This window comes from Herpailurus yagouaroundi, unplaced genomic scaffold (assembly GCF_014898765.1).
Source record: "Herpailurus yagouaroundi ecotype Mexico unplaced genomic scaffold, PumYag 213, whole genome shotgun sequence".
In the NCBI taxonomy this organism is placed as follows: Eukaryota; Metazoa; Chordata; class Mammalia; order Carnivora; family Felidae; genus Herpailurus; species Herpailurus yagouaroundi.
Window position 1 is genome coordinate 14,898,979 of NW_024412444.1, and position 24,803 is coordinate 14,923,781.

The 24,803-nt window shown below is 41.0% G+C and overlaps 1 protein-coding gene and 1 pseudogene across 2 annotated transcripts in view; both read left to right on the forward strand.

Moving 5' to 3' along the window:
* Positions 1-13,431, forward strand: part of LOC121016722 (60S ribosomal protein L10-like) — a 19,132-nt pseudogene extending 5,701 nt beyond the window's left edge.
* The window catches only part of DCP1A (decapping mRNA 1A), a 58,530-nt gene that overhangs the window by 15,040 nt on the left and 18,687 nt on the right, over positions 1-24,803 (forward strand). For both annotated transcript variants that reach the window (XM_040454797.1, XM_040454798.1), the window contains 3 exons: positions 13,444-13,510; positions 18,891-19,029; positions 24,516-24,629. In XM_040454797.1, the coding sequence (XP_040310731.1) occupies positions 13,444-13,510; positions 18,891-19,029; positions 24,516-24,629 (320 nt within the window). The remainder of the gene's footprint in view (positions 1-13,443; positions 13,511-18,890; positions 19,030-24,515; positions 24,630-24,803) is intronic.

Here is a 24,803-nt window from a genome sequence, read left to right on the forward strand (position 1 = left end):
TCTCTCTCTCTCTCCCCCTCCTTCCCTCCCTCCATCTCTCTCTCTCTCTCTCTCTCTCTCTCTCTCAAAAGTTAAAAAAAATTTTTTTGAAGCAGAGTAACCACTAGAAGATTTGAAGCCACTCTGAAGTAGGCAGAATAAACCTCAAGACTGAGGTTCAGTCCCCTGGAGGGTCCAGGCAGATCTGAGCTACTTACAAAGTCACTACTTCCAGGGATGCTCGGCACTTTTTTTTAAACAGAAAGGCATGGGATAAGCATTTGCTACCATTTAAAAATGACATTTTACACAGACACCTGGATTTCTACCTTTCCTTCTTATGACAAAGTGGCTGTATGGCCATACAGCACCTGCATCCCTGTAAGCACTGATAGTCAGGAACTCTGGGTAGGGCATGCCCCCCACAGCCTCACTGATCCCACCACAGCCTCACGGATCCCACCACACCCTGTGTCTCTTAGACTGTCATGGGCATTTGCCTTACAACCCTGGTTTGGATGATCTGTTAGTAAATCGGCAGAAAAATACATATATAGCAGAGAAGTTAGGGAAAGGAGAGAAAAGAAGTTCCCTCTTTTCTCACCTACTATTTGAACTGTTTCCCAAAGCCCTAAATGTGGATTTTTGGGAGCACAGAAAACAGGAACTCAGCTCCTTGGAGGCCAGGGACCATGCTTCCCAACCTTTGTTGTCCCTTCTGATACATAAAAGTGATCATTTCTGTGTGGGACACTGGGGTGAATAGACCACTAGGGGTCGGACAGGTCCAACATTTGGCATACCCATAATCACTTGCAGCGACCCACCCCCACCCCCAGGGGAAGCTCTGCCTTGGGAGCAGCAAGTACTGTGTGGCAGGAAACTCTTAACAGCAGGCGTCAAACCCTGGTGTGACTCCCAATTTTGTTTTATTTACTTAGAGCTGCCATTATTTAAGAATAGGAAGTCTGTAACTGGAAACGATCAGTTGTAATATTCTTTGGGTTTATTTTCTTAATTTCCCAAAAAAATTAGTGGTCATTTCATGTATCTGAATCCCATACTAAGATTACAGTGTTTAAAGGGACTATGGAAGTGATATTGCCAGTAAATGGTTTCAGGCTTGATTTAATTTAGAGAGGGGCACTAAATGTGAAAATACTAAACCAAAGAGTGTGCAGAATAACATTTTAAAATTTCCTGACCTATGTCTTTAATCAGTGTTCACTAAATAGACACTGCAATTTTTTTTTTATCATTTATTTATTTTTGAGAGATAGAGACAGAGCATGAGCAGGGGAGGAGCAGAGAGAGAGGGGGAGACACAGATCTGAAGCAGGCTCCAGGCTCTGAGCTGTCAGCACAGAGCCCGACGTGGGGCTCGAACTCCCGGACTGCGAGATTATGCCTGAGCTGAAGTCAAGACACTTAACCAACTGAGCCACCTACCCCTAGACACTGCAATTTAATTTTTTTTTTAATTTTTAAAAAGTGTATTCATTTATTATTTCTGAGAGAGAGAGAGAGAGAGAGAGAGGGCGCACACGGACAGAGGAGGGGCAGAGAGAGAGAGGGAGACACGGAATCCAAAGACACAGAATCCGAAGCAGGCTTCAGGCTCTGAGCTGTCAGCACAGAGCCCACATGGGGCTCAAACTCACGAACCACATGATCCCACCTGAGCCAAAGTCCAACGCTCAACCGAGCCACCTAGGTGCCCCTGCAATTTAAATTTTAGAAAGTACACTCTCTCTTCTGTTTGTGTTCATTGGTGTTTTGAGATGTGTGTTCTTTGGCCATAACAGGTAAGCTGCTGAGGTAACTGAATCCCATTTACCAGCTGCATGTATGGATTCATAGCATTTTCCTGCCTGCCTGTTTGCCACCTACCACAGTTCCTGTCAAAATCCTAGGCCAGCCAGGCTGCGGCCCCACACCCTTTTTCCTGTGTTCTACTTTCCACCTCGGAGCCTTTCTCTTCTCTCTTTCCTTTAATGTCAATGTGGAGCCACCAGGCTAGGCTTATTGTCCTAAAGGAAATGATCTTTCAAGGCAGGGGCATTTGCTGTTTCACTAGCCGGGGCAGGCTACTGTTTACATAATCTATTCCATTCTTACATTACTTTTATAATCAGAAAGATCTTCCTTATGTTTAGAGTAAATGTTTTTGGCCATATTCAAAACACATTTTCTTGTTCTTCCTTCCTGTGTAGAGGATCTTTGTCAGTATCATCTTTAGAAATTTTATAACTCTTAACACCATTGCCAAAAAGCTTTTATCAAACCCCTTTTGTGTTTGGCACCATACTGAGAAAATCTCCAACCTCCTCAGATCCTTTTAGAAAGTAGGTCAGATCTAAATAATAAATGAATCAAAAAGACAGCATGTGCACGAGAGTGATTCCCAGCTCTGTTCTTGTGACATTTCACAGCATCTCAAGAAGTCTCAAGGGATTTTACAAAGCCTCCAAATTAATTTGGATTCTCTTGATCTTATACATGCCGTATACCATTCCAGATGAGAAGCAGAATGAGATGTAACATCAAATCATAACGGGCTGCTGGATCTGCAAACTGCGCTCTCTGGGAAAATGGAAAACTCTTGCTCCTCAGCTTTTTCAGATTTCTCAATATTGGGGCACCTGGTGGTTCAGTCGATTAAGCATCTGACTTCAGCTCAGGTCATGATCCCGCGGTTTGTGAGTTCGAGCCCCGCGTCGGGCTCTGTGCTGACAGCTCAGAGCCTGGAGCCTGCTTCGGATTCTGTGTCTTCCTCTCTCTCTGCCCCGCCCCTACTCGCTCGCTCCCTGTCTCTCAAAAATAAACATTAAAAAAAATCTTTAAAAATTCTCAGTATTAAGTAATCTAATGGCTTTAATCTTTTGTCAGTCTTGTTTTTCATGATTTTAAAAGAAAGATGCTGTCATTTAAAAAGCAAAGGAAACACTTAATTTTCGATATTCTTTTCTGCATTTTGATGTTTTTCATGGAAGTACAACTTAAAAGTGATTAAATATCCTACCACACTCCCTAACTCTTTGGTGACTTGCCTGTACTGCATGACTTACTTGGGACAGCCGTTAACAGCTGCAAATATGGTGGGGGGTCCAATAGATAGATAGTTTGCTTTGTCTTGAGAAAAGCCACTTATAAATCAGGATGCCATCATTATTTGCCACAGCAAAATAATACTATATTGTCAAATCCTTAAATTGCTGTAGTTAATCAAGGAAAATTATGTCAGGATGTTTCAGCAAATGAATTGTTCATGGTATGTGTTGGGCCTTGGAGTGGAAGTTCTCTTGAGGGAAGAATACTTGGCTTTGGCTTGGAGACAGGTCCTCCGTGATCTGAGCTATCTGGTAACTTGTCTGTCTTTCCTCACCGGTGACAGTGACAGGCTCAGGGGCAGCTCTCAGGGCATTCTTGCCAGTTGCATGCACTGTGCATTTGATATGTTGGCAGACAGAGCTGATTCTTGGATGCGTGTCTGAACCTCTACAGGTCCACTTTTGGCAGAATCGAGTGTGACTCTTATCCCGTACCCATTAAGCTATCGTTATGGCTTCCTTATCTTTATTTCTTCTGCAAACATGCCTTTGAAAGTGTTTGGGTCTCTTTTGGCAGTTTACTTGATAATGTACAAGAGTGGAAGGTGTGTGTCTTATTTCTAAATTCTAGAGTATTTCTTTAAGGGAAGAAGAGAGGATATAAGTAAAGTTTTGTCAACGTAAGTTGATAGTTCTGCTGGGTTTATTTGATTATCCATATGGAATTCTTTCTTAAGAGTTGGACTTTCAACCCCCTATGAAAACATTATTAAATGCCCCTGTTCAGCCCAAAGAATGTTCTGAGCCTAATGTATTGCATATCACAAACTTTCTGATCAGTCTAAGTTACATGGGTGTGTCCATCAGAGGGAAACTGGAATCTTGTATTTGGACTCTTGTGTTTTGTGTGTTCTTTAGCCAAGGTTGGAAGAGGCATATTTAAAGAAAGATAGTTGCATGTACTTGCCATATATGGAGTCTTTTCAAAGCCCAATCTGATTACTCTATGTAGGAGCAATCCTTAGCCGCAGGGAATAGGAACATAACCAAAGATACTGCGGAAGATACTGCTTATATCTTGTCTGTAACAGAGCTTCCTCTGTGTTCCTTGTCAAAGGGATGTCAAAGCTAAATTTAATCTGTTTACTTACATGTAAAATATTCCAAGATTACTTGTTATTCATTAGACATTGATTCTGCTTGAAGCGTTGGTGGTGTTTTATAGTTCTGTGAACAGAAGAGGGGCTGTGAACCTGGATTCCAAACGTGGAAAACTCTTCACATCAGGCTGCATGAAGGCTCAGAAAACAAAAGCCAACCTGGTAGTGTGGTAGTTAGTGTGCACAGTCACCTGCAGGACACATAGCCAGACATGGAGCCCAACAGTCAAGGACGGTTTTAGTGAAATTGAAGGGTTTCTCTACCAGAGAACAGGTTAGGAAAAAAATTCACGTTGATGATTTCATTCATAAAATGAAACCATTCACTCACTGTATCAATGTTTTCACTCCCTTTGCAAGGACAACTGAAAAAAATCCAATTAAACTTTTATTTCTGTCAAAAAAGGAACTTTAAAGTTGTGATTGGCCATGAATGTTTTTGTAGAATATAATGACGTTAATTCAGCATGAATAAAAATTTGCCATTAAAAAGCTTTTGTACACTGAAAACTATAAGACATTAATGAAGGAAGTCGAAGAAAACACAAAGAATTGGGAAAATATTTCATGCTCCTGGATTAGAAGGAGTAATATTGTTAAAATGTCTATACTGCCTTAAGCAATCTACAGATTGAGTGTATTTCGTATCAAAATTGCCATGACATTTTTCACAGAAATAGAATAAACGATCCTAAAATTTGTATGGAACCACAAAAGACCTCAGATAGCCAAACTTGCAGATGAAGAAAAAATCCAGAGGTATCACAGACCCAGATTTCAAGATAAACTACAGAGCTGTAGTATGCAAAACAGTATGGTACTAGCACAAAAATAGACACATAGATCAGCGAAACAGAAGAGAGTACCCAGCAGTAAACCCACACATATATGGTCGAGCTAATTTCCAACAAGGGAACCAAGAATATATCATGGGGAAAAGACAGTCTGTTCAGTAAATGGTGTTGGGGAAAGTGGACAGCTACCTGCTACTATCTTATCTTACACCATACACAAAAAATAAATTCGAAGTAGATTAAAGACTTGAATGTAAGACCTGACACTGTGAAACCCTTAGAGGAAAACATAGGTGGTAAGCTCCTAGACATCAGTTTTGGCAATGATTTTTTGGATTTGACACCAAAAGCAAAGGCAGAAAGAGCAAAAATAAACAAGTGAGACTATATCAAACTAAAAGCTTTTGCAGAGCAGAGGAAACCTTCAACAAAATAAAAAGGCATCCTACCAAACAAGAGAAAAATGTTTGCAAGTCATATATCTGATATGGGGCTAATATCCAAATTATATAAAGGACTCATGCATCTCAATAGCAAAAGAACAATCTGATTAAAAAGTGGGCAGAAGATTTGAACAGACATTTTTCCAAAGAAGACATACAGGTGGCCAACAGGTACATGAAAAGATGCTCCACATCACTAATATCAGGGAAATGCAAATTAAAACCACAGTGAGGTTACTCCACACATGTTAGAATGGCTCTTGTCAAAAATACAAGAAATAACAGGGACACCTGGGTGGCTCAGTCAGTTGAGCATCTGACTCTTGATTTCAGCTCAGATCATGATATCATGGTTCGTGATATCAAGCCCGGCATCTGGCCGTGCACTGACAGCACAGACCCTGCTTGGGATTCTCTGTCTTCTCTCTCTGCCCCTTCCATGCTCAAACTCTCTCTCTCTCTCTCTCTCTCTCTCTCTCTCTCTCTCTCTCTCTCTCTCAAAATAAATAAATAAATAAATAAAACTTTAAAAAAATATATAAGAAACAACAGGTGTTGGAGAGGATGTGGGGAAAAGCAAACCTTCATGCACTGTTGCTAGGACTGTAAATTGGTGCATCTACTATGGAAAACAGTATGGAGATTTCTCAAAAAATTAAAAATGAAACTACCGTATGATCTGGCAATTCCACTTCTGGGTATTTATCTGAAAAAAATGAAAACACTAATTTGAAAAGATATATGCACTTCTGTGTTTATTGTAGCGTTATTTACAATAGCCAAAATGTGGATCTAACCTAGGAGTCCATCAATGGATGAATGGAAGAAGAAAATGTATATATACACAATGGAATATTATGCAGCCATTAAAAAATTGAAACCTTACGTTTTGCAACAATATAGATGGACCTTGAGGACATCATGCTAAAATCAAGTAGATCAGATAGAAAAAGATAAATATTATATGATCTCACTAATGTGTGGAATCTTTAAGGAAGAAAAAGAAAACAGGATGCCTGGGTGGCTTAGATGGTTAAGTGTCCAACTCTTAATTTCGGCTCAGGTAATGATCTCACAGTTTGTGAGTTCGAGCCCCTCATCAGGTTCTGTGCTGATAGCACAGAGCCTGCTTGGGATTCTTCCTCTCCCTCTATCTCTCTGCCTGTCTGTGCTCACTCTGTCTCTCTCTCTCTTTCAAAATAAATAAAAGCTCATGGATATAAAGAACAGATCGATGGTTGCCTGAGGTGGGGGGAGGGGAGATCAAAAGGTACAAATTTCCAGTTACAAAATGAGTAAGTTATGGGGATGTAATATACAGCATGGTGACTATAATTCTATATTCTGTCATCCTTTTATTGTATGTTTTTTAACTTATTTATACTCTTTTATGCGTTAGTTTAGTCTATAAGCATAATTAAAGCTCATTAAGTTTTTGTTTTATAAAAAAATGTGTTCTTTCATGTAATGAGGCAATGGCTGTGTGGTGTCAAGACCACTGGCCTAAGAGTGAGAGTACCTGAGTTCTAGCCACAGTGCCAAGACTGTTTTCTTCTGATTTGTAATAAGCTATTTAGCCTTTCCATGAACCTCAGTTTCCATCCATAAAAGTGCACAGTGAGACTTCTGATCCAAACAAGATGGCCTAGACTTACTTGTCTCTCCTTGCTTCTCCCTGTTAAGTACAACTATAAAACCCAGAAATAACACAAGAGACAATCAGTAGAACTCTGAAAGGTGGAAAGGGGGAGACTCACAACTGGGAAAACAGCACAGCAACAGGGTCTTACAACCCTCTCGCCCAACAGAAGGTGGGGACCCAGGCCTGGTGTTTGCTGACCACCAACCTAGCAACACAGGACAGGTCAGGTAGGCTCATTCCCCTCCTGGATCAAGTGGTAGTCCTGCCAACAGTATCAGGTTTCTGCCAGAAAAACTGGCAGAAAGGATTAGAGGAGCCCTGCTGACAATGAGTGGCCACCAGGGGGAGTGCTTTCCCTCCCTCCCACGAAGGGGAGGGAGGGGTGGAGGAGGAGTCACATCACTGGCCTAGTCTGGGAAGCAGTCTTCATCTGTGAAAGTCAGAGGCTCTCTTCCAGGACAGGCACACCAGGTGGCCTAGCCATGGGGAACTCCTCCCACACCTTCAAGATACTTGGCTGAGAGCTGACTAAATTCTTACTTCAAGAAATTATAAAGAGCAAATTAAGCTCAAAGCATACAGAAGTAAGGAAAGAATGAAGATAAGAGCAGAAGAAATCAATGACATTGAAAATATGAAAAGAGAAAAATTAGTGAAACAATAAGCTGGGTTTTTAGAAAACTTTTAAGTTTATTTTGAGAGAGATGGAGACAACACAGGTGGGGGAGGGGCAAAGAGAGGGAGGGAGAGAGAAAATCTCAAGCAGGCTCCTCACTGTCATTACAGAGCTCCGTGTGGGGCTCAAACCCACGAAGCAATAAGATCATGACTTGAGCCGAAACCAAGAGTTGGACGTTTAACTGACTGAGCCACTCAGGCACCACAAATTAAAAAAAGATCAATAAAATTCACAAACCTTTTTAGCAATACTAAGAAAAAGAAAACACAATGTACCAGTATCAGGAATGGAATAGTAGGTATCACTATAGATTCTCCAGACATTAAAATGGTAATAAGCTAATGCTGTGAACATTTAAGTACTTTATTTTTCTTTAATTTTTTTTTTTACATTTTTTAAAATTTATTTTTGATAGCACAAGTGGGGGAGGGGCAGAGAGAGACAGAGACACAGAATCCGAAGCAGGCTCCAGGCTCCAAGCTGTCAGCACAGAGCCCGACACGGGGCTTGATCTCACAAACTGTGAGATCATGACCTGAGCCAAAGTCAGACGCTCAACCGACTGAGCCACCCAGGCACCCCCTGTGAACAGTTTTATAGTCATAAACTTGATAACTTGGAAGAAATGGACCAGTTCCTTGAAAACCCAAACTACAAAATTCAACCAAGACAAAATAGATAACATGAATAGTCCTATAGCCATTGAAGAAATTGAATTCATAATTCAAAAGAAAAAAATCTCCAGGCCTAGATGGTTTTACTGGAGAATTCAAAGAGGAGTTAACACTAATTTTACATAGTTTCTTCCAGAAAACAGACAAGGAGGGAACAATTTTCAGCTGATTTTATAAAGCCAGTATTATTCTGATACCCAAACTAGGCAGACAGTACAATAAAAGAAAACCACAAACCAGTATCTCTCAAGAAGTAGGTTAAAAAGGGGACGCCTGGGTGGCTCAGTTCGTTGAGCATGTAACTTTGGCTCAGGTCATGATCTCACAGTTTGTGAGTTCAAGCCCTGCATTGGGCTCTGTGTCGACAGCTCAGAGCCTGGAGCCTGCTTCAGATTCTGTGTTTCCCTCTCCCTCTGCCCCTTCCCTGCTTGCACTCTGTGTCTCTCTCAAAAATAAATAACATTAAAAAACAAAAAAATTTCTAGAGAAGTAAGTTAAAAAAAAATCCTCAGCCAAATATTAGCAAACTCAACAATATAGAGAAAAGGGTTTTATTCCAGATCTGCAAAGCTGGTTCGGTATTGAAAGTAAGGGACGCCTGGGTGGCTCCCATCAGTTTAGCACCTGACTCTTGGTTTCAGCCCAGGTCATGATCTCACAGTCATGAGATCGAGCCTCTTGTCAGGCTCCACACCAAGTGTAGAGTCTGCTTGGGATTCTCTCTCTCCCTCTTTCTCTGCCCCTTCCCTACTTGTGTGCACACACATACACACTCTCTCAAAAATAAACATTAAAAAAAAATACATTGAACATCAGTTTAATCCACCATATCAAAAGACTAAAGATGAAATAGAAATATCACATGATCATATTTAGTGTTTTTGATGCAGGGAAAAAACCCATGTCCATGCATGATAAAAACTCTTAAGTTGGGAATAGAAGTAAATGATGTGATCTTGATAAAGAGCATCTGCAACAGACTTACAGCCAGCATTATACTTACAGTGAAAGGATGAATGTTTTCCCTTTAAGATTGAGAACAAGGCAAGGATGTCCACTGTCAACACTGCTGTGCAACATAGCACTGAAAGTTCTAACCACTGCAATAAGGCAAAAAAGAAAAATAGGCCTACATATTGGAAGAGAAAGGGGAGAAAAATAATAAAAATGTTATTTGCAGATAACAGACTAAGTACAAATTCCTAGAACTAATTAGTGAGCTTGGTAAGATATGAGAATACAAGATCAACATTCAAAACTCAGTCACAATTAAAAACTACCATTTAGGGGCGATGGCTGGCTCGGTCAGCAGAGCATGCGCCTCTTGATCTTGGGGTCATGAGTTAGAGTCCCACAGTGGGTGTAGAGATTACTTAAAAAAGATAACCTTAAAAACAAGCCACGATTTATAGCCCTTACAAAGAAAGTTAAGTACTTAGGCATAAATTTAACAAAATATGTACAGGATCTGTGTGCTGAAAATTACTGATGAAAGAAATCAAAGATCTAAATAAATGGAGAGATAGACTGTACTTGTGCATTGAAGCATTCCACATAGTACAAATTCACCTATTCCCAAATTGCTCTGTAGGTTTAAAGCACTTTCTTCTATCAAAATCCCAACAATGTTTTTTGTAGGCATAAACAAACTTATTCTAAAACTTCTATGGAAAAGCACAGGCCGTAGAAGATAAAACAATTTGGAAAAGCATAAAGTGGGGGGAATTATTAAGGCCTACTGTATAGCACAAGAATCAAGACAGTGTGGTACTGGTGGAGGAATAAACACATAAATAGGATAAAATAAATCTGGAAATAGACCCACACAAATATACCCAACTGATATTTGACAAAGGTACAAAATACTCCTCAATAAAGAGAGGAGAGCATTTTCAACAAATAGTGCTGTATAGAACATTTAGACCAAAAGAAAACCTTAACCTAAACCTTTTTATACAAAAATTAACTCAAAATCAATTACCAATTGATGGAGCGCCTGGGTGGCTCAGTTGGTTAAGCGTCTGACTTCAGCTCAGGCCATGATATCATGGTTCTTGGGTACAAGCCCACATCAGGCTCTGTGCTGACAGCTGAGAGCCTGGAACCTGCTTCAGATTCTGTGTCTCTCTTTCTCTCTGCTCCTGACCCTCCCCCCCCCAAATCTTTCTCAAGAATAAATAAAACATTTTAAAAAATTGATTACCTACTGAAGTGTGAAACTATAAACCTTTTAGGAAAAATCATAGAAAATTTTGTTACTGCGGGTCCATCAGGAAAGAATCCTTGACACCAAAAGCATGATCCATAAAAGGAAAAATTGGTAAGTTGGACCTTGTCAAAATTAAAAATCTTTGCTCTGGAAGGACCTTACTAAGAATGAAAAACAAGCTCCAGTTAGAAAATATCTTCAAACCACATATCCAACAAAGGCCTAGTATCTTGAATATCTAAAGAACTCATAAAATTCAACAGTAAAAAACGTCCAATTAGAAGGCTCAAAAAACATGAACAGACATTTGACTAAACAGAAAATATGGATTACAGAGAAGCACATGAAAAGATGTTCAGCATCAGTAGCTTCTAGGGAGATGTAAACTAAAACCACAGTGATATGCCATTATATACCTGTCAGAATGGATGAAGTTAAAAATAGAAGAACAGATGCTGGCAAGGATGCAGAGAAACTGGATTGCTCATATGTTGCTGGTAGGAATATAAAATAGTACCAACACTCTAGAGAACAATTTCTTCTTTAAACTGGACATGCAACTTCTGTGACTCAGTAACTGTGCTTTGGGGCATTTAACCCAGAGATGAAGACTTACATTCACACGAAAACCTGTGCATGAACATTCATAGCTGCTTATTTGTTAATAGCTCAAAACTGGAAACACACCACGTGTCCATCAGTGGATGAACATTTGAACAGGTATGGCCACACCATGAAATACTACACAGCCGAAAAAAGAGAGTGGGGGTGGGGATAAACAATTGGTGCAAGCAACAACTTGGATGAATATCCAGAGAATTATGTTGGGTTAGAAAACTCAATCTCAAAAAGTTGCATGTTATATGATTCCCTTTATATTCTGTAACATTCTTGAAATGACAACATTAAAGAAACAGAGAACAGATTAGTGTGTCTGCCAGGAGTCAGAGATGGGGGAGAGGGACCAAGGGAAGAGGGTGTGGCTATAAAAGTCCACCAGGGATCTTTGTGGCCACAGCCAATGTTCTGTAACTTGACTGTATCAGTGTCAGAAGCCTGGCTGTGAAATGATACTATAGTTTTACCAAACGTTACCAATGGAAGAAACAAAGGGCACATACAGTCTCTTTATTTTTTCCAAGTGTGTGTGAAGCTACAATTATTTCAAAATTAAAAGTTTAATTTAGCCCTTTTCCTTTGGAGCGCCACTGAAAATCCTGGTGTTGCCATGGTGTTACCGGTATTGTAAGAACAAAACATACCCAAAGTCTCACTTTGGCAGAAGTGTCCCTGATGCCAATATCCACATCTTTGACCTGGGGCAGAAGAAGGCAAATGTGAATGGGTTCCCACTATGTGGCCACATGACGTCAGATGAATATGAGCAGCTCTCCTCTGAAGCCCTGGAGACTGCCTGTATTTTTGCCAGCAAGTACATGGTGAAAAGCTATGGCAAAGATGGTTTTCATATCCAAGTGCAACTCCACCCCATCCCCATCACCTGTATCAACAAGATGTTGTCCTGTGCTGGGGTTGACGGGCTCCAGACAGGTATGTGGAGTGCCTTTGGAAACCCCCAGGGCACATGGTTAGGGTCCACAGTGGCCATGTCATCATGTCCTTCCAGAACCCTGTGATTGAGGCCCTACGAAGAGCCAAGTTCAGGTCCTCTGGCCACCAGAAGATCTTCATTTCCAAGAAATAAGGCTAAGTTTAATGTGGACAAATTTGGAGACATGATGGCTGAAAAGCAGCTCATCCCAGATGGCTGTGGGGTCAAATACATCCCTACTCATGGCCTCTTAGGCAAACGACAGGCTCTGCACTCATGAGAACCTCAGCACTGCTCCCTCCTTATTCATGCCCACCAATAAATTCTTCTTCCTGTCTTAAAAAAAAAATGTTTGATTTTTAAAAAAAGACATAATGATATCTGCACTGCCCGTACCAGTCATTTTAAGTATGAAGGAAGGTGCAGCCTGGGCCAAGCTGTGAGTATCATGGTGGGCGCACATGGTAGCAATGAGCCATAGCTATTCATATGTTTGTTTTGACTTACAATTCAGTATTTCTGTCCCACCTTATCCAGAAAGTGTTTACAGTGGTTTTTATGTCTTGTTAACCTTTAATTATAAAGTTCGTTTATCTATTCATCAAATAGTTTTTGAAGGGTTTCTTAGTGTTGATCACACCACACGTGTTGGGAATGAAAAAGGAAAAGAAGTGTGATAGACTGAGCTCAGCCCCAGCATTTCCATTTCCTGCATGAACGATGTTGATCATAGGCTGGACCTGGAGCTGGTGTTTGTTTTTATTGTAATTACTGATTCCATATTTCAAGCTTCGAAAGATTGATGGAGGTTCTGTTGTTTGGTTCTGCTGGTGGGTGAACTTGGTTTTCGATAATTAAAACACTTTTTTTCACATTTCACTGTCAATTTGAAATGCATCTCACAATGTTGATTCTTAGTTTAACAGCACTTTCCTTTCTTGGTAACACAGAAAATAATGGAACCTCTTACACTTAGTGGCACCTTAGGCTCAATGAGATCTGGAAATCATGTCTGAAAACTTTCTTTCGCAATTTTCATCTGAATATTTTACCTATCTTAATTCTATTAATAATTTTATTAAGCAGTTTAAGGGAGAGGGTTTTTTTTCTTTAGAGGAACTCTTAACAATTTGAGGGTTTGATGGTAAATTCTGTTAGTGGTTAATTCTCTGACATTCCGTGGTAATAATATAGTATTTACGTATACTCAAATGTTGAAACCGCATTTCCCATTATCTTTTTTTCTCCTTTGTTTTTCAAGTGTCGATATACAGCATCTGGTTTTACGATAAGAATGACTGTCACCGCATAGCCAAACTCATGGCCGAGTAAGTATTTCTTTTACAACATAGATCTAATTAATGATATATGAGAGATGAAAAAAGTACTTTCCCCCTCGCTTCTGTTTGCTACTGAGTCTACTCATTTGTTTCTCCCCTGATTTCCTGCTTATTGTCCAAAAATTGGAAGAGGCAGAAAAGCTTAAAACTAGAATTATCTGTAACCCTACTACTCCCATTGTTAGTGTTTTAGTCTGTTTCCTTCCCGTCTTTTTATTTGTACATTAGGTCGTGTGTGGTGGTTTTTTACAAAAATAGATCACCCTGTACCTCCTACTTTTCAGTTCAACAGCCTTTTTCCAGTTTACGCTAAAGAGTCCTCTGTGGTATTTGTAATTTTATCCAGTCCTGAAGACAAATCTTAATTTAACCAAACCCTTATTGTTAAGCATGCGCTTAGGGCTGACCCCAGAGGACGCTATCACGCCCAGGGCACAGGCAGGCGGCGCTAGGCTCTGGCGAGACTAGTGGTGCGGCGCTCCGCAGCCAGTAGAGAACTCCTGCCCGCGCCTCCTTGACGTGAACTCTGCTGTGGCGCCGACTCTAGGTGTAGTGGCCCCCCAGTTCACTGATGGGCTGTGTTCCAGGAGATGCTTTGTATGTCAGAATCTTGGAATTGGAAAGCAATTTCATTGAATGAGAGTTCTAAAGGGTGGCTTACTGTCTTTTCTCAAGCTAGCCCACAGGAGCCACCCCTCATCTGGCTTCTCTGTGCTGCTGGTGCTGCTGGTCTGGGTTCTGGGAGCCCGAGACACCGTGGCGCTGGAGGGGCCTGCGGTGCTGCGGCCACCAGTGTATTCTGGCTCACCTGTGTTTCCTTTTCGGTTTTTGCCTAAATCTCCCCAGAGATGTGAACCCCCACCCCATCATCGGAATTCCTTTCGTTCTCCTGCAAGGTTTTTATCTACATCTTTGGAAGAAAACGGTCTTAATTTTTTAAGAAACAGTCCAATTTCACACTAATTTCTGTAAAAGTGTAAATAAATAAGCCCCAAACCTCAATTCCAGGCATATTTGCATTTTAAAAGAAGCCCATATGGCTAAAGCAAAGTTTTAATCGAAGACCACTGTCATGTCCTGATTGGATGTCTGTCCGCCTTCTGCTTTGATGGCTCTGGCCATGAGCTCACAGGATAGGCTGTGTTTATTACTGTGGGCATACACCCCTGAAGACATTGTTCCAAATGAACTTGCATCAGTCATGTTGGAAAACATGTTGCGTCTCTAGAAACACCCCTCCTTCCTTCCTTTCCTTTCCTTTCCTTCCTTCCTTTTTTTTTTTTTTAATTTATTTATTTTTTTAATGTTTTTATTTATTTTTGAGACAGAGACAGAGCATGAGCAGGGGAGGGGCAGAGAGAGGGGGAGACACAGAAGCAGAAGCAGGCTCCAGGCTCTGAGCTGTCAGCACAGAGCCCGACGCGGGGCTCGAACTCACAGACCGTGAGATCATGACCTGAGCCGAAGTCGGACGCTCAACCGACTGAGCCACCCAGGCGCCCCCTTCCTTCCTTTCTTTTAATGTTTTACTTATTTTTGAAAGAGAAAGAGAGAGAGAGAGAGCAGGGGGAGGGGCAGAGAGAGAGGGGGACAGAGGATCCGAAGCGGGCTCTCTGGCTCCGCACTGACAGCAGAGAGCCCGACGTGAGGCCTCAGCTCACTAACGTCAAGGTCATCATCTGAGCTTTGCGAAGTTGGACACATAGCAACTGAGCACACTTTATTTTTACAACACCTTGTCCCTGGAAATGAATTAAAACTACTTTTTTTACAAAGCCATTTACTTATTTGATGACTACTTTTTGTATTTTTGAAAGTGACAGCAAAGGCAGTTTACTTCTAATTACTTAGAAGACACAGATGTATTGATTCTTGGTTATCCTGAAATCCAGAATATTTTTCTGAAATATCTAAACTTTGGAATATGTTAGTATATAGACTTTCTCCTGCAGGTTGAGAACTTTTGGGCCCCAAGTAAGAAATATGTTTCTTTTAGCTTTAATAGCTACTTACAGGAAACCATTTTGAGCTTTTGTCTAAACTGTCAGGGCCAGTGGTACCCCTCATACAAGACTTCAGGTGGTAAATGAGGCAGAAGACTGAAGGCCTATCTGAAAATATTGTACTGAAACCAAAAGTAGGATGAGGAAGTAGAAACAGAAAGCAAAAGGGAAAAGGAGCATTTGAGTTTCTTTCACAAGAAATGCCCAAAAGAAGCACATTTGCTTATGCTTCCAGCTGGTTTTACTAGAAGCAGGGGAGTTATTGAAAGTGATTAGAGAGTGCCCTCATGAAACTGTTAGTAATGAGTTTTCAAGTGCCTGGCCTATTTATGGCCGAAGAGAACACCTTATAAGTTAACATGAACTTTGTGATAAATGGTGTCGTGGTCACCAAAGATAAAGAAAAGACTACTTTATCTTTCTTTGCTCTGACTTTGCCTGTGTACAGCCTCTATTTGCTACATAATTCAGAATATTATCTCTGCCCACCAGAAATACAGGTGTGTGTTGGCAGATTGTGTGTGTGTCTCAATAAATGTGCCTGTCGGTGCCCATTCTGTTAAATCACTGTTTCAACAGCTGCAATATAATAAAAATTCTCCAAGTAAAGAAGTTGACTTATTCCAAAAGATGTTTATAAAAACTGAGAAGCTCTGTGGTAGAGCATGCACACCTCTAGAACTGTACTGTATCCGAATTTAGAAATCCTCTCTGGTCAGTGGCAGGGTTGAAAATCCACTAAACTTGGGAAATGCTGACTCTCCTAAAGAGGAAATCCACCCTGCCAGAAACTCTTCCTAACAATAAATACTTGTTTGAACGGTTGCCTACGAAGACTGAAATTTGGAGAACTCATGGAAGTGAGCCTTATTCCTGATTTATGGGTAGTCTTGAGGGCATATTTGAGAAGAGGGTGCTCCTAAGAGAGTTTGGATTGGAAGAGGCCTGATAGAGTCCCGGCATCTTTCCTGTCCCTTCTTGCCACCTGGACATGCTGTTGAAAGCAGAAGTGAACATTGTAAAGAGGCCTGTTCCACCGGTCTAATAGTGGCGACTATTAGAAATGTTTTTGGGGCACCTGAGTGGCTCAGTGGGTTGAGCGTCCAACTTCAGCTCAGGTCATGATCTCACAGTTCACAAGTTCAAGCCCCGCATTGGGTTCTGTGCTGACAGCTCAGAGCCTGGAGCCTGCTTTGGATTCTGAGTCTCTCCCTCTCTCTCTGCCCCTCCCCCACTTGTACTCTGTCTCTCTCAAAAATCAAACTTTTTTTAAAATTAAAAAAAAGAAAGAAAGAAATGTTCTTTTGGGGGGCGCTTGGCTGGCTCAATCAGTAGAGCATGCAGTTCTTGATCTCAGAGTCTTGAATTGCAAACCCCATGTTGGACATAAAGCTTACTTTATTTAAAAAAAAAAAAAAAAAAGAAAAAAGAAAAACTGAACCAAAATTACAGATCCAGATCCAGTCTGGAGCAGGGATGAGGGGAATACCAGGATGGACAAACCAGGCAGCCTGGCAAGAGGGAGGAGAAACAGACTGTGTGACCGGAGTCTTCAATGAAGGTGAATTCAAGCTGGTGCAGCTTGTAACTGAGTACAAATACAAGTCTCTTGAAATAGCACTCTTTTTTTCCCCCTTCATTATTAAAGGAGTGCCTGTTAATTATGGAAAATGAAGAAACGGACAAAAAAGGAACGGGAAATTGCTTGTGATCTACCATCAAGAAATAACCAACATATATCTCTCCAGTCTTTTTCTCCTTTGCAACAGGCCTCACAGTTGGGGCCATATAGTCTTTCTTGTCTGGTATGGATATAAATGAGACAATATGGATGCTAATTGGTCTGATCTTCATATCACATACCAGTCTTCTTTCATTCTACTGTAAAGTCTGTGACTGTACATTTATTTCAGAAATAATCATCGTATTCAGAGCTATAAGCATCTAGATAGAGAAATAACACCATTACTTCAAAGCAAGATCTTCTAAACAGAAATCTTGCCTTAGGAGAAGATTCTGGTCAAGTAAATTTGGGGAAATGTATAAGCTCACCCTTCTTGGAGAATCAAATATACTTTAGTACGTTAAAAACTCAGAATGAGTCTGCTGTTTAAAAAAAAAAAAGTGCTTAATACTGTTTAACCCAGTGTTTTCAAATAAAAGAACCATCCCACGCACATGAATGGGAGCTCCTAGGCAGGTTGTTTTAAAGCAGTGAACTGACACTGAAGTGGCCTATTCTTGTCCTATTCCTGTTGTTCAAAAAAAACCCAAGGGGGCACCTGGGTGGCTCAGTCGGTTAAGCGGCTGACTTCGGCTCAGGTCATGATCTCGAGGTCCGTGAGTTCGAGCCCCGCATCGGGCTCTGTGCTGATAGCTCAGAGCCTGGAGCCTGTTTCAGATTCTGTGTCTTCCTCTCTGTGACCCTCCCCCGTTCATACTCTGTCTCTGTCTCAAAAATAAACGTTAAAAAAAAATTAAAAAAAAAAAACAACCAAGAAACAGATGTTCTGCTACTGAATTGTTTTATTGCCTGTCCTTATCACCATCCAGAAAGTTTTCAGCTTATACAATAATCAAGTTGTCCTGTGCCCATAATATCCTGTGGCAGGTAATCCCGTTCATTACAGCTGGGATTAAAACCTAAATGAATCTTAAAAAGAAAAAGACCCCAGCCCTCTCTGGCATTCTTAACCCTCAACTTTTCTTGCTTTATTTTCAAGTGCAGAATTAGCCTGAGCACCAATCAGAATGAATAGCACTGCCATGATCACCCTGACCTCACCACCCACTTGGTGATTTCTAAGGAGAGAATAAGGGAAACCTTTGAAGATTTGCTGAAATCTTTTTTTTTTTTTAAGAACCTCCTCTCCCTCCCTCTCCCTCCCTCTCCCTCCCTCTCTCTCCCTCTCCCTCCCTCTCTCTCCTTATCTCTCCTTCTCCCCCCTTCCCCCAGTCCAGTGTCAGTACAGACTTTCCACAGTGGTTGCTCAGCTATGCAGCCTGCCTGTGTGTTGCTGACTACATGCTTTTGAAAGTGTACTTCACCTGGTAGTTTGAGTTTGAGACTTCAAAAAAGAGAAATAATTTGGTCATTGTTAACATATCTGCTCCTACCATCTCTAGAAAAGAATTCTGTACTCTGCCCTTCTAACAGTGAGACACATCAGTTGGCATTGTTGCACATGAGCTGGTAAAGCAGTTAGTTATGTACTCCCAATACAGACCGAGGCCCTGCAATTGTGTTCGGAGGAAGCGTATCCTATGACATTCTTCCCGTATCCTCGGAAGACAAACACCAGGAGAGTTCGTGGGTCAGATTGTGCCTAAAGAAGTCTTTCTAAAATCTGGTTCTCCTCCTCTAGTGTGGTAGAAGAGGAGACACGGCGGTCCCAGCAAGCTGCTCGGGACAAACAGAGTCCCAGCCAGGCTAACGGCTGCAGTGACCACAGGCCCATCGACATTCTGGAGATGCTAAGCAGAGCCAAGGATGAATATGAGAGGGTGAGATGGACTGGGAGGACCAAGAGGGGAGAAGGAGGCAGGCGGGGAGTAGGGGGAGGGGGCGTGGGGGCATGTGCTGGGGAAGTCACCTCTAGGCCAGCAGAGATAATTAGTCCAGAAAGAATACATGTCTTACAGTTTGTTTGTTTGTTTGTTTTTTAATTTTTTTTTTCAACGTTTATTTATTTTTGGGACAGAGAGAGACAGAGCATGAACGGGCGAGGGGCAGAGAGAGAGGGAGACACAGAATCGGAAACAGGCTCCAGGCTCTGAGCCATCAGCCCAGAGCCCGATGCGGGGCTCGAACTCACGGACCGTGAGATCGTGACCTGGTTGAAGTCGGACGCTTAACCGACTGCGCCACCCAGGCGCCCCAATGTCGTACAGTTTTTAGCCTAAAAGGGAAAGAAATTTGCTTACGTCCAAGCCCTTGACTTGGTGTGAAAGTTTAGAATGCTCTTTTTCTGTTCCCATAAAATTACTGAAAATGGTTTCTGGGTGCAAAAGTTAGCCTGCAGCAGGTAGTTCTTCAAAAGCTTCTTGCCTGTTCTTCACCCCTGCGGCCTCTGCTAGGGCTTAGGTATATGTGTAGCCTGATCATTTGCACCTGCTAATGCAAAGGGTATATTTATGGTCTGCAGTTGATGGTAGGTTCACAGCCTTCATTAAGCATTATTTGGAATTCTACCCACGTGTTAAGCTTTTCTAGATTTTTTTTCTTTTCTGTATATTAGTTTAAAAGTGAAAGGATGGCGTTTTCTCCCTGAAATTGAATAAAATGGAAGTTGTAGTGCATTTGTTATCTTATTCACTACACACTTACGAACCGTCCACTATGCGTCAAGCAGTGGGCATTTCATTAGTGGTCTTCAAGCTGCGTGGCTTTGGAACTGCCCTGACTTTTCACTTGACATGGGCCCCTGAGAGCTTCACACTTCATAGGAGGCAGACTGAAGGTTTCCACTGCTGCACTTTGTTTCAGTGGAATTGTAATTGTCACCTTACTCTTTACTCATATATGATTAAGTACTTTTCTTTTGTTTTTTGTGTAATCCTCACCTCACCAAAAGTTCCAGGGACAGGTGTGAAAAGCACTCTCTATGGTGTGTTTCCCAAACAATTCTGCTCTAACACTAGCCTCTACATAGTTAACAGGTGACCCTTAGGAAAGGTTCCAGTTGGTCAAGTGAGTTAAGGAAATGTTGTTAACATGGCTCCTCCTCCCCCATCCTCCTGGGGCTTTGGGCTTTGCAATGCTCAAGACTCTGAGGGGCCCTACAATAAGTACAGCAGCACCGATTCCCAGGTTGATCGAACTATGGGACCATTTTTCTCATATTCCACTTCAGCATCTCAAGAATCTAGAGTTTAGGGAGCAGACTTTGAAACAGTGCTCTGGAAGGTAGTTTCCTCCAGCAAAGGAAAAGTCCTATTCAAACACCAAAGGAAATCTCACTTCTGAGGTAGAGAAGTGTACATTAGAGCCCCTGAGAAGTTCAAGTTGCATCAAATTCCTCAGTGTCTCATAGAGAATTAAGAGGAATTTATGGAACTCTGAAAATTAATGTAGGAAAAGCAGTCATCTCTGTAGTGGATGCATGAACACTTAGGATCCTAACTGGATGAGAATAAATTCTGAGAATAATTTTCTGTTCTTTTAGGTCACCTTATATTCCCCCAAATTCCCTCTCATATCCTTAATGAGATCTGGCTATCTATATAGATGCCTTGTTCTGTTTTTATAGAGGCCTTTTTGTGTTCTGAGAACAGGTAGCTAATCCAGGGCTCTGTCACGCATTCCTAGTGATGACTAGTTCATGGTGCCACATGGGACAGAAAGCGTAGGTGCTGTGCACCAGAGCTGGTGCTCTGGGAGGTGGCCTGGCTTACTCCTCAGCCTAAGAAGCAAGTAGCCACAAAATGAAAGAAGGAACAGAGCCTTGGTTTTGTCCACAAAGCTATAAAGGAACTCTAGGTCAAGCAGGCAATCTGAAAATGTGACACATTGCAAAAGGTAAGAATGTGGAGAGCACGGTAATTACCGTTGTAAAGAAAATTCCCCCATGCTATGGAATAAGTAAAATGATGTCTATGGCTAGATTAAAACTAATAAACCTTTGGGAATTTTGTAAATCTTTGGTACTTCCTTTTTATAATGTATTCTTTCTGGTTTTGAAAACTATCTGTAAATAGGTGGAGCTTCCTGAAAGAGCAGGTTTTTTTCGTGTCTACACTTGCCTGTCGTCCAACCAAATGGGAGTTGGAATTCGCAGTGACCCATGAATTCATAGCCAAGTGTTTGCATGGGTGCTCTCAGCTGCCTCGCAGCTCCAGATGGCCCTTTGTTTATCTGTAGTAGAGACTTAGATTGACAGTCTAGGGCAGAGGTGCAAGCCATGCCTCAGTAATGGCATGTAACCCCAATCCTAAATCTCCCCCACCCACCGTGAATGAAATTCCACACTTTGGGGTGAAGGATTTATAGTAAAGACTGTTGGGAAATTAAAACTCTATAGTAAACGTTTTCTCCTAAAGTCCTATAGTTTGTTTTAACCAACTTACCTTTTTTAAAGGTAAGAAACAGGCCCCCAGGTGGCTCAGTCGGTTGAGCGTCCAACTTTGGCTCAGGTCACGATCTCATGGTTCATGAGTTTGAGCCCCGTGTCAGGCTCACCGCTATCAGCATGGAGCCCGCTTTAGATCCTCTGTCCCCCTCTCTCTCTGCCCCTCCCCTGTCATACTCTCTCTCTAAACAATAAACAAAACATTAAAAAGTAATAATAATAAAGGTAAGAAAGATAGCTAAAGCCACAATCCTTTATAGCGGCCCCTTACTGAGTTGCTTGTAGCCACAGGATATAATCCTGGATTTTGGTTGAGAGGTTGTTTGTATTTCATATTTAAAGATTAGAGTAAAAGAAAAAAACATAATCCCACCACCTAGAAATAATCACTGATAATACTTTGTATCCTTCCAAAAATATGTGTAAATGTGTCCCAGAGTGTGTGGTATGCTTCTCTACACTAGTTTTATTATTAACTAGTTTTAAAAGTCGCTTTTATTAACTCTTTTGTAACCAGTTTTTTTTTTTCAAAGAACAATACCTTGATGACAGTAGCTATTTATTCATCTCACAGGGGAGTCCCTGTGAGATTTCTTTCGGTAGAATGAAAACTTTTTGAAAAAGAGAAGAGTGGTATTAATAGCTGCATGTTTTTTCTCCCGTGCTTTACATAAACAATATGCTGTTCTTTTCTGATTCTCTTAAGAACTCAGAAATATATCCTGTGGCTAAGTCTTCGTGTTCAGCATTTTCTGTTAAGATAAACTAGTTGAAATACAATTGGTAGATCAAAGGATTTTGTCATTTTTAAGGTTTTCACTAAATATTATAATAAAATTACCCTCCAGAAAGTTTGTCCATTTCCCCGAATCTATACAAATAGCAAGTGTCATCTACAAACTCAGATTAAACCTTCCAAGAACAGCCCTGCACATGTATAAAAAAAATGTCTGAGACCTTTTAAAGTACAGCCCATCTTGTAGTTCATGTTGAGTTAAGTAGAGGAGACTAAACTGCCCCAAAAACCACATGGGCCATGGAAGCACATGTAGTGGGTGGGCCAGGGTAGCCCTGATGCAAACAGAACCTGGCCCTGCATCAGAGAGTCATGTGCAGCTCAGCTCCAGCCAGTTGTTGCAAAGGTGTCCAGCTTCTCTCCGAAAATAACAAGCTGGGATTTATTTATTTTTTTTTTCAACGTTTATTTATTTTTGGGACAGAGAGAGACAGAGCATGAACGGGGGAGGGGCAGAGAGAGAGGGAGACACAGAATCGGAAGCAGGCTCCAGGCTCTGAGCCATCAGCCCAGAGCCCGATGCGGGGCTCGAACTCACGGACCGCGAGATCGTGACCTGGCTGAAGTCGGACGCTTAACCGACTGCGCCACCCAGGCACCCCAGAAGCTGGGATTTTTATGTGAAAAACTCCCAATTTTGAAAATGTTTCTGAACATTGTATACCCTCTGCTCTTAGGAACTTGTTATGAACATTGTTTTGAGCTTTTCTGTGATGCAGTTTAATTCCAAGCATTCTCCATAATGTGTTAGTACATATTGATGGTGGTGTTGCACAAAGGGGTAGAAAATAAGATATTTCATAGGCAGTTGAAGGGGGTTAAGAAGTACAGACTTCCAGTTATAAAATGAGTAAGTGATGGGGATGAAAAATACAGCACAGGGAATGTAATCAGTAATGTTGTAATAACTTTGCATGGTGACCACACTTGCCTGGGTGAAGCCTGTGTGATAGGTAGAATTGTCTAATCACCATGTTGTGCACCTGAAACCAATATAACATTGTGTGTCAACTGTATTTCAGTAATAGATGTTTTTAAAAAGATATTTCATAGGCTGTCCCAGGCTATTTCACCTCTGTCTAAATGGATACCACTGAATAAAAAGTGTTATAAGGATTATGTCATTTGAATAGAATAAATGCATTTTAGCCATTCATTTAACATTGGAGTACCTAACGCTGTGCTAAGCACATGTACTTATTCTCTGCTATCAAAATTAATGTGTCCCTGGACTGAAGTTTGGGGCTTCGTTTTTAAATCTGGTCTCCTGAGTGTTCTAAACTGTTTCTGGTGTCCATTGTGACATGGGTAATGGATCACCATAGCCCAAATATAATAACTTCAGGTCCTAAGAATTCATAATTCTGTGCCCACCTAATGATCTGTTTTTAGGATTCTCTTTAAGACCAAAAGTATTTTCACTTTTGGTGTTACATATAAGTTAACAGGAATTTTAAAACATTTAATGACTGTCATCTTGATGGTGATGCTTAGAGATCTTTTTAGTTTAAGTTTTAAGAGTATACAATGATTTCAACCAATAGTGTTGGGAACAATTGGCCAGCCACATACAAAAAAAGAAAAAAAAAATCCATAACATAAATGTAACACCTTATACAAAAATCAACTCAAAATGGATCCTAAATCTAAATTTAAAACTACAAAAATTTAGAAGAAAAATGCATTTTACCATACGACCTAGGTATACCACCACCAGGTATTTACTCTAGAGAAATGATGCTTTTGTCCATACAAAAACCCATGCATGAGGTTTTATGAATATAAAAGCTCTATACGTAATTACCAAAAACTGGAAATAGCACAAATGACCTCCTATGGGTGAGTGTTCCACAAGACAGTAATGTGGTCATGCAGTGCAACACTACTTAGCAGTAATATATGCACTTCAAGGGATATAAAAACAATTGTCACTATTATCTAAAACCAAGTGCTCAACTGTCTAGAAATTTTATTTTTTAAGTTACTTACCTGAGGGTCCAAAGCAAAACATTTGGGGGAATTTTTGCTTGTTTCTAAAATAGCATTGCTGATAACCTCAGATGTCTTATGAGCCAAATAGTAGTCAGCAAACTGTTCACATGATATACTTTTCCTTTTAATTTCAGAATCAGATGGGCGACTCCAATATCTCCAGCCCTGGGTTACAGCCAAGCACTCAGCTCTCCAATCTGGGAAGCACCGAGACTCTAGAAGAGACGCCATCTGGGTCACAAGATAAGGTTTGTACAGTTAAAGCCCTAGCTTTGCCCAGGGTACAAAACACAGAGTAATATTTTATAAGGATATCAGTGAGGTACAAAAAATATTTGTTGTTTCCCTGTCGAGGTGGATACATACAGGCAACAACATGGTAACTCCTGTCATTTGCCCTGTGTTTCCATCTGGATTTTGCA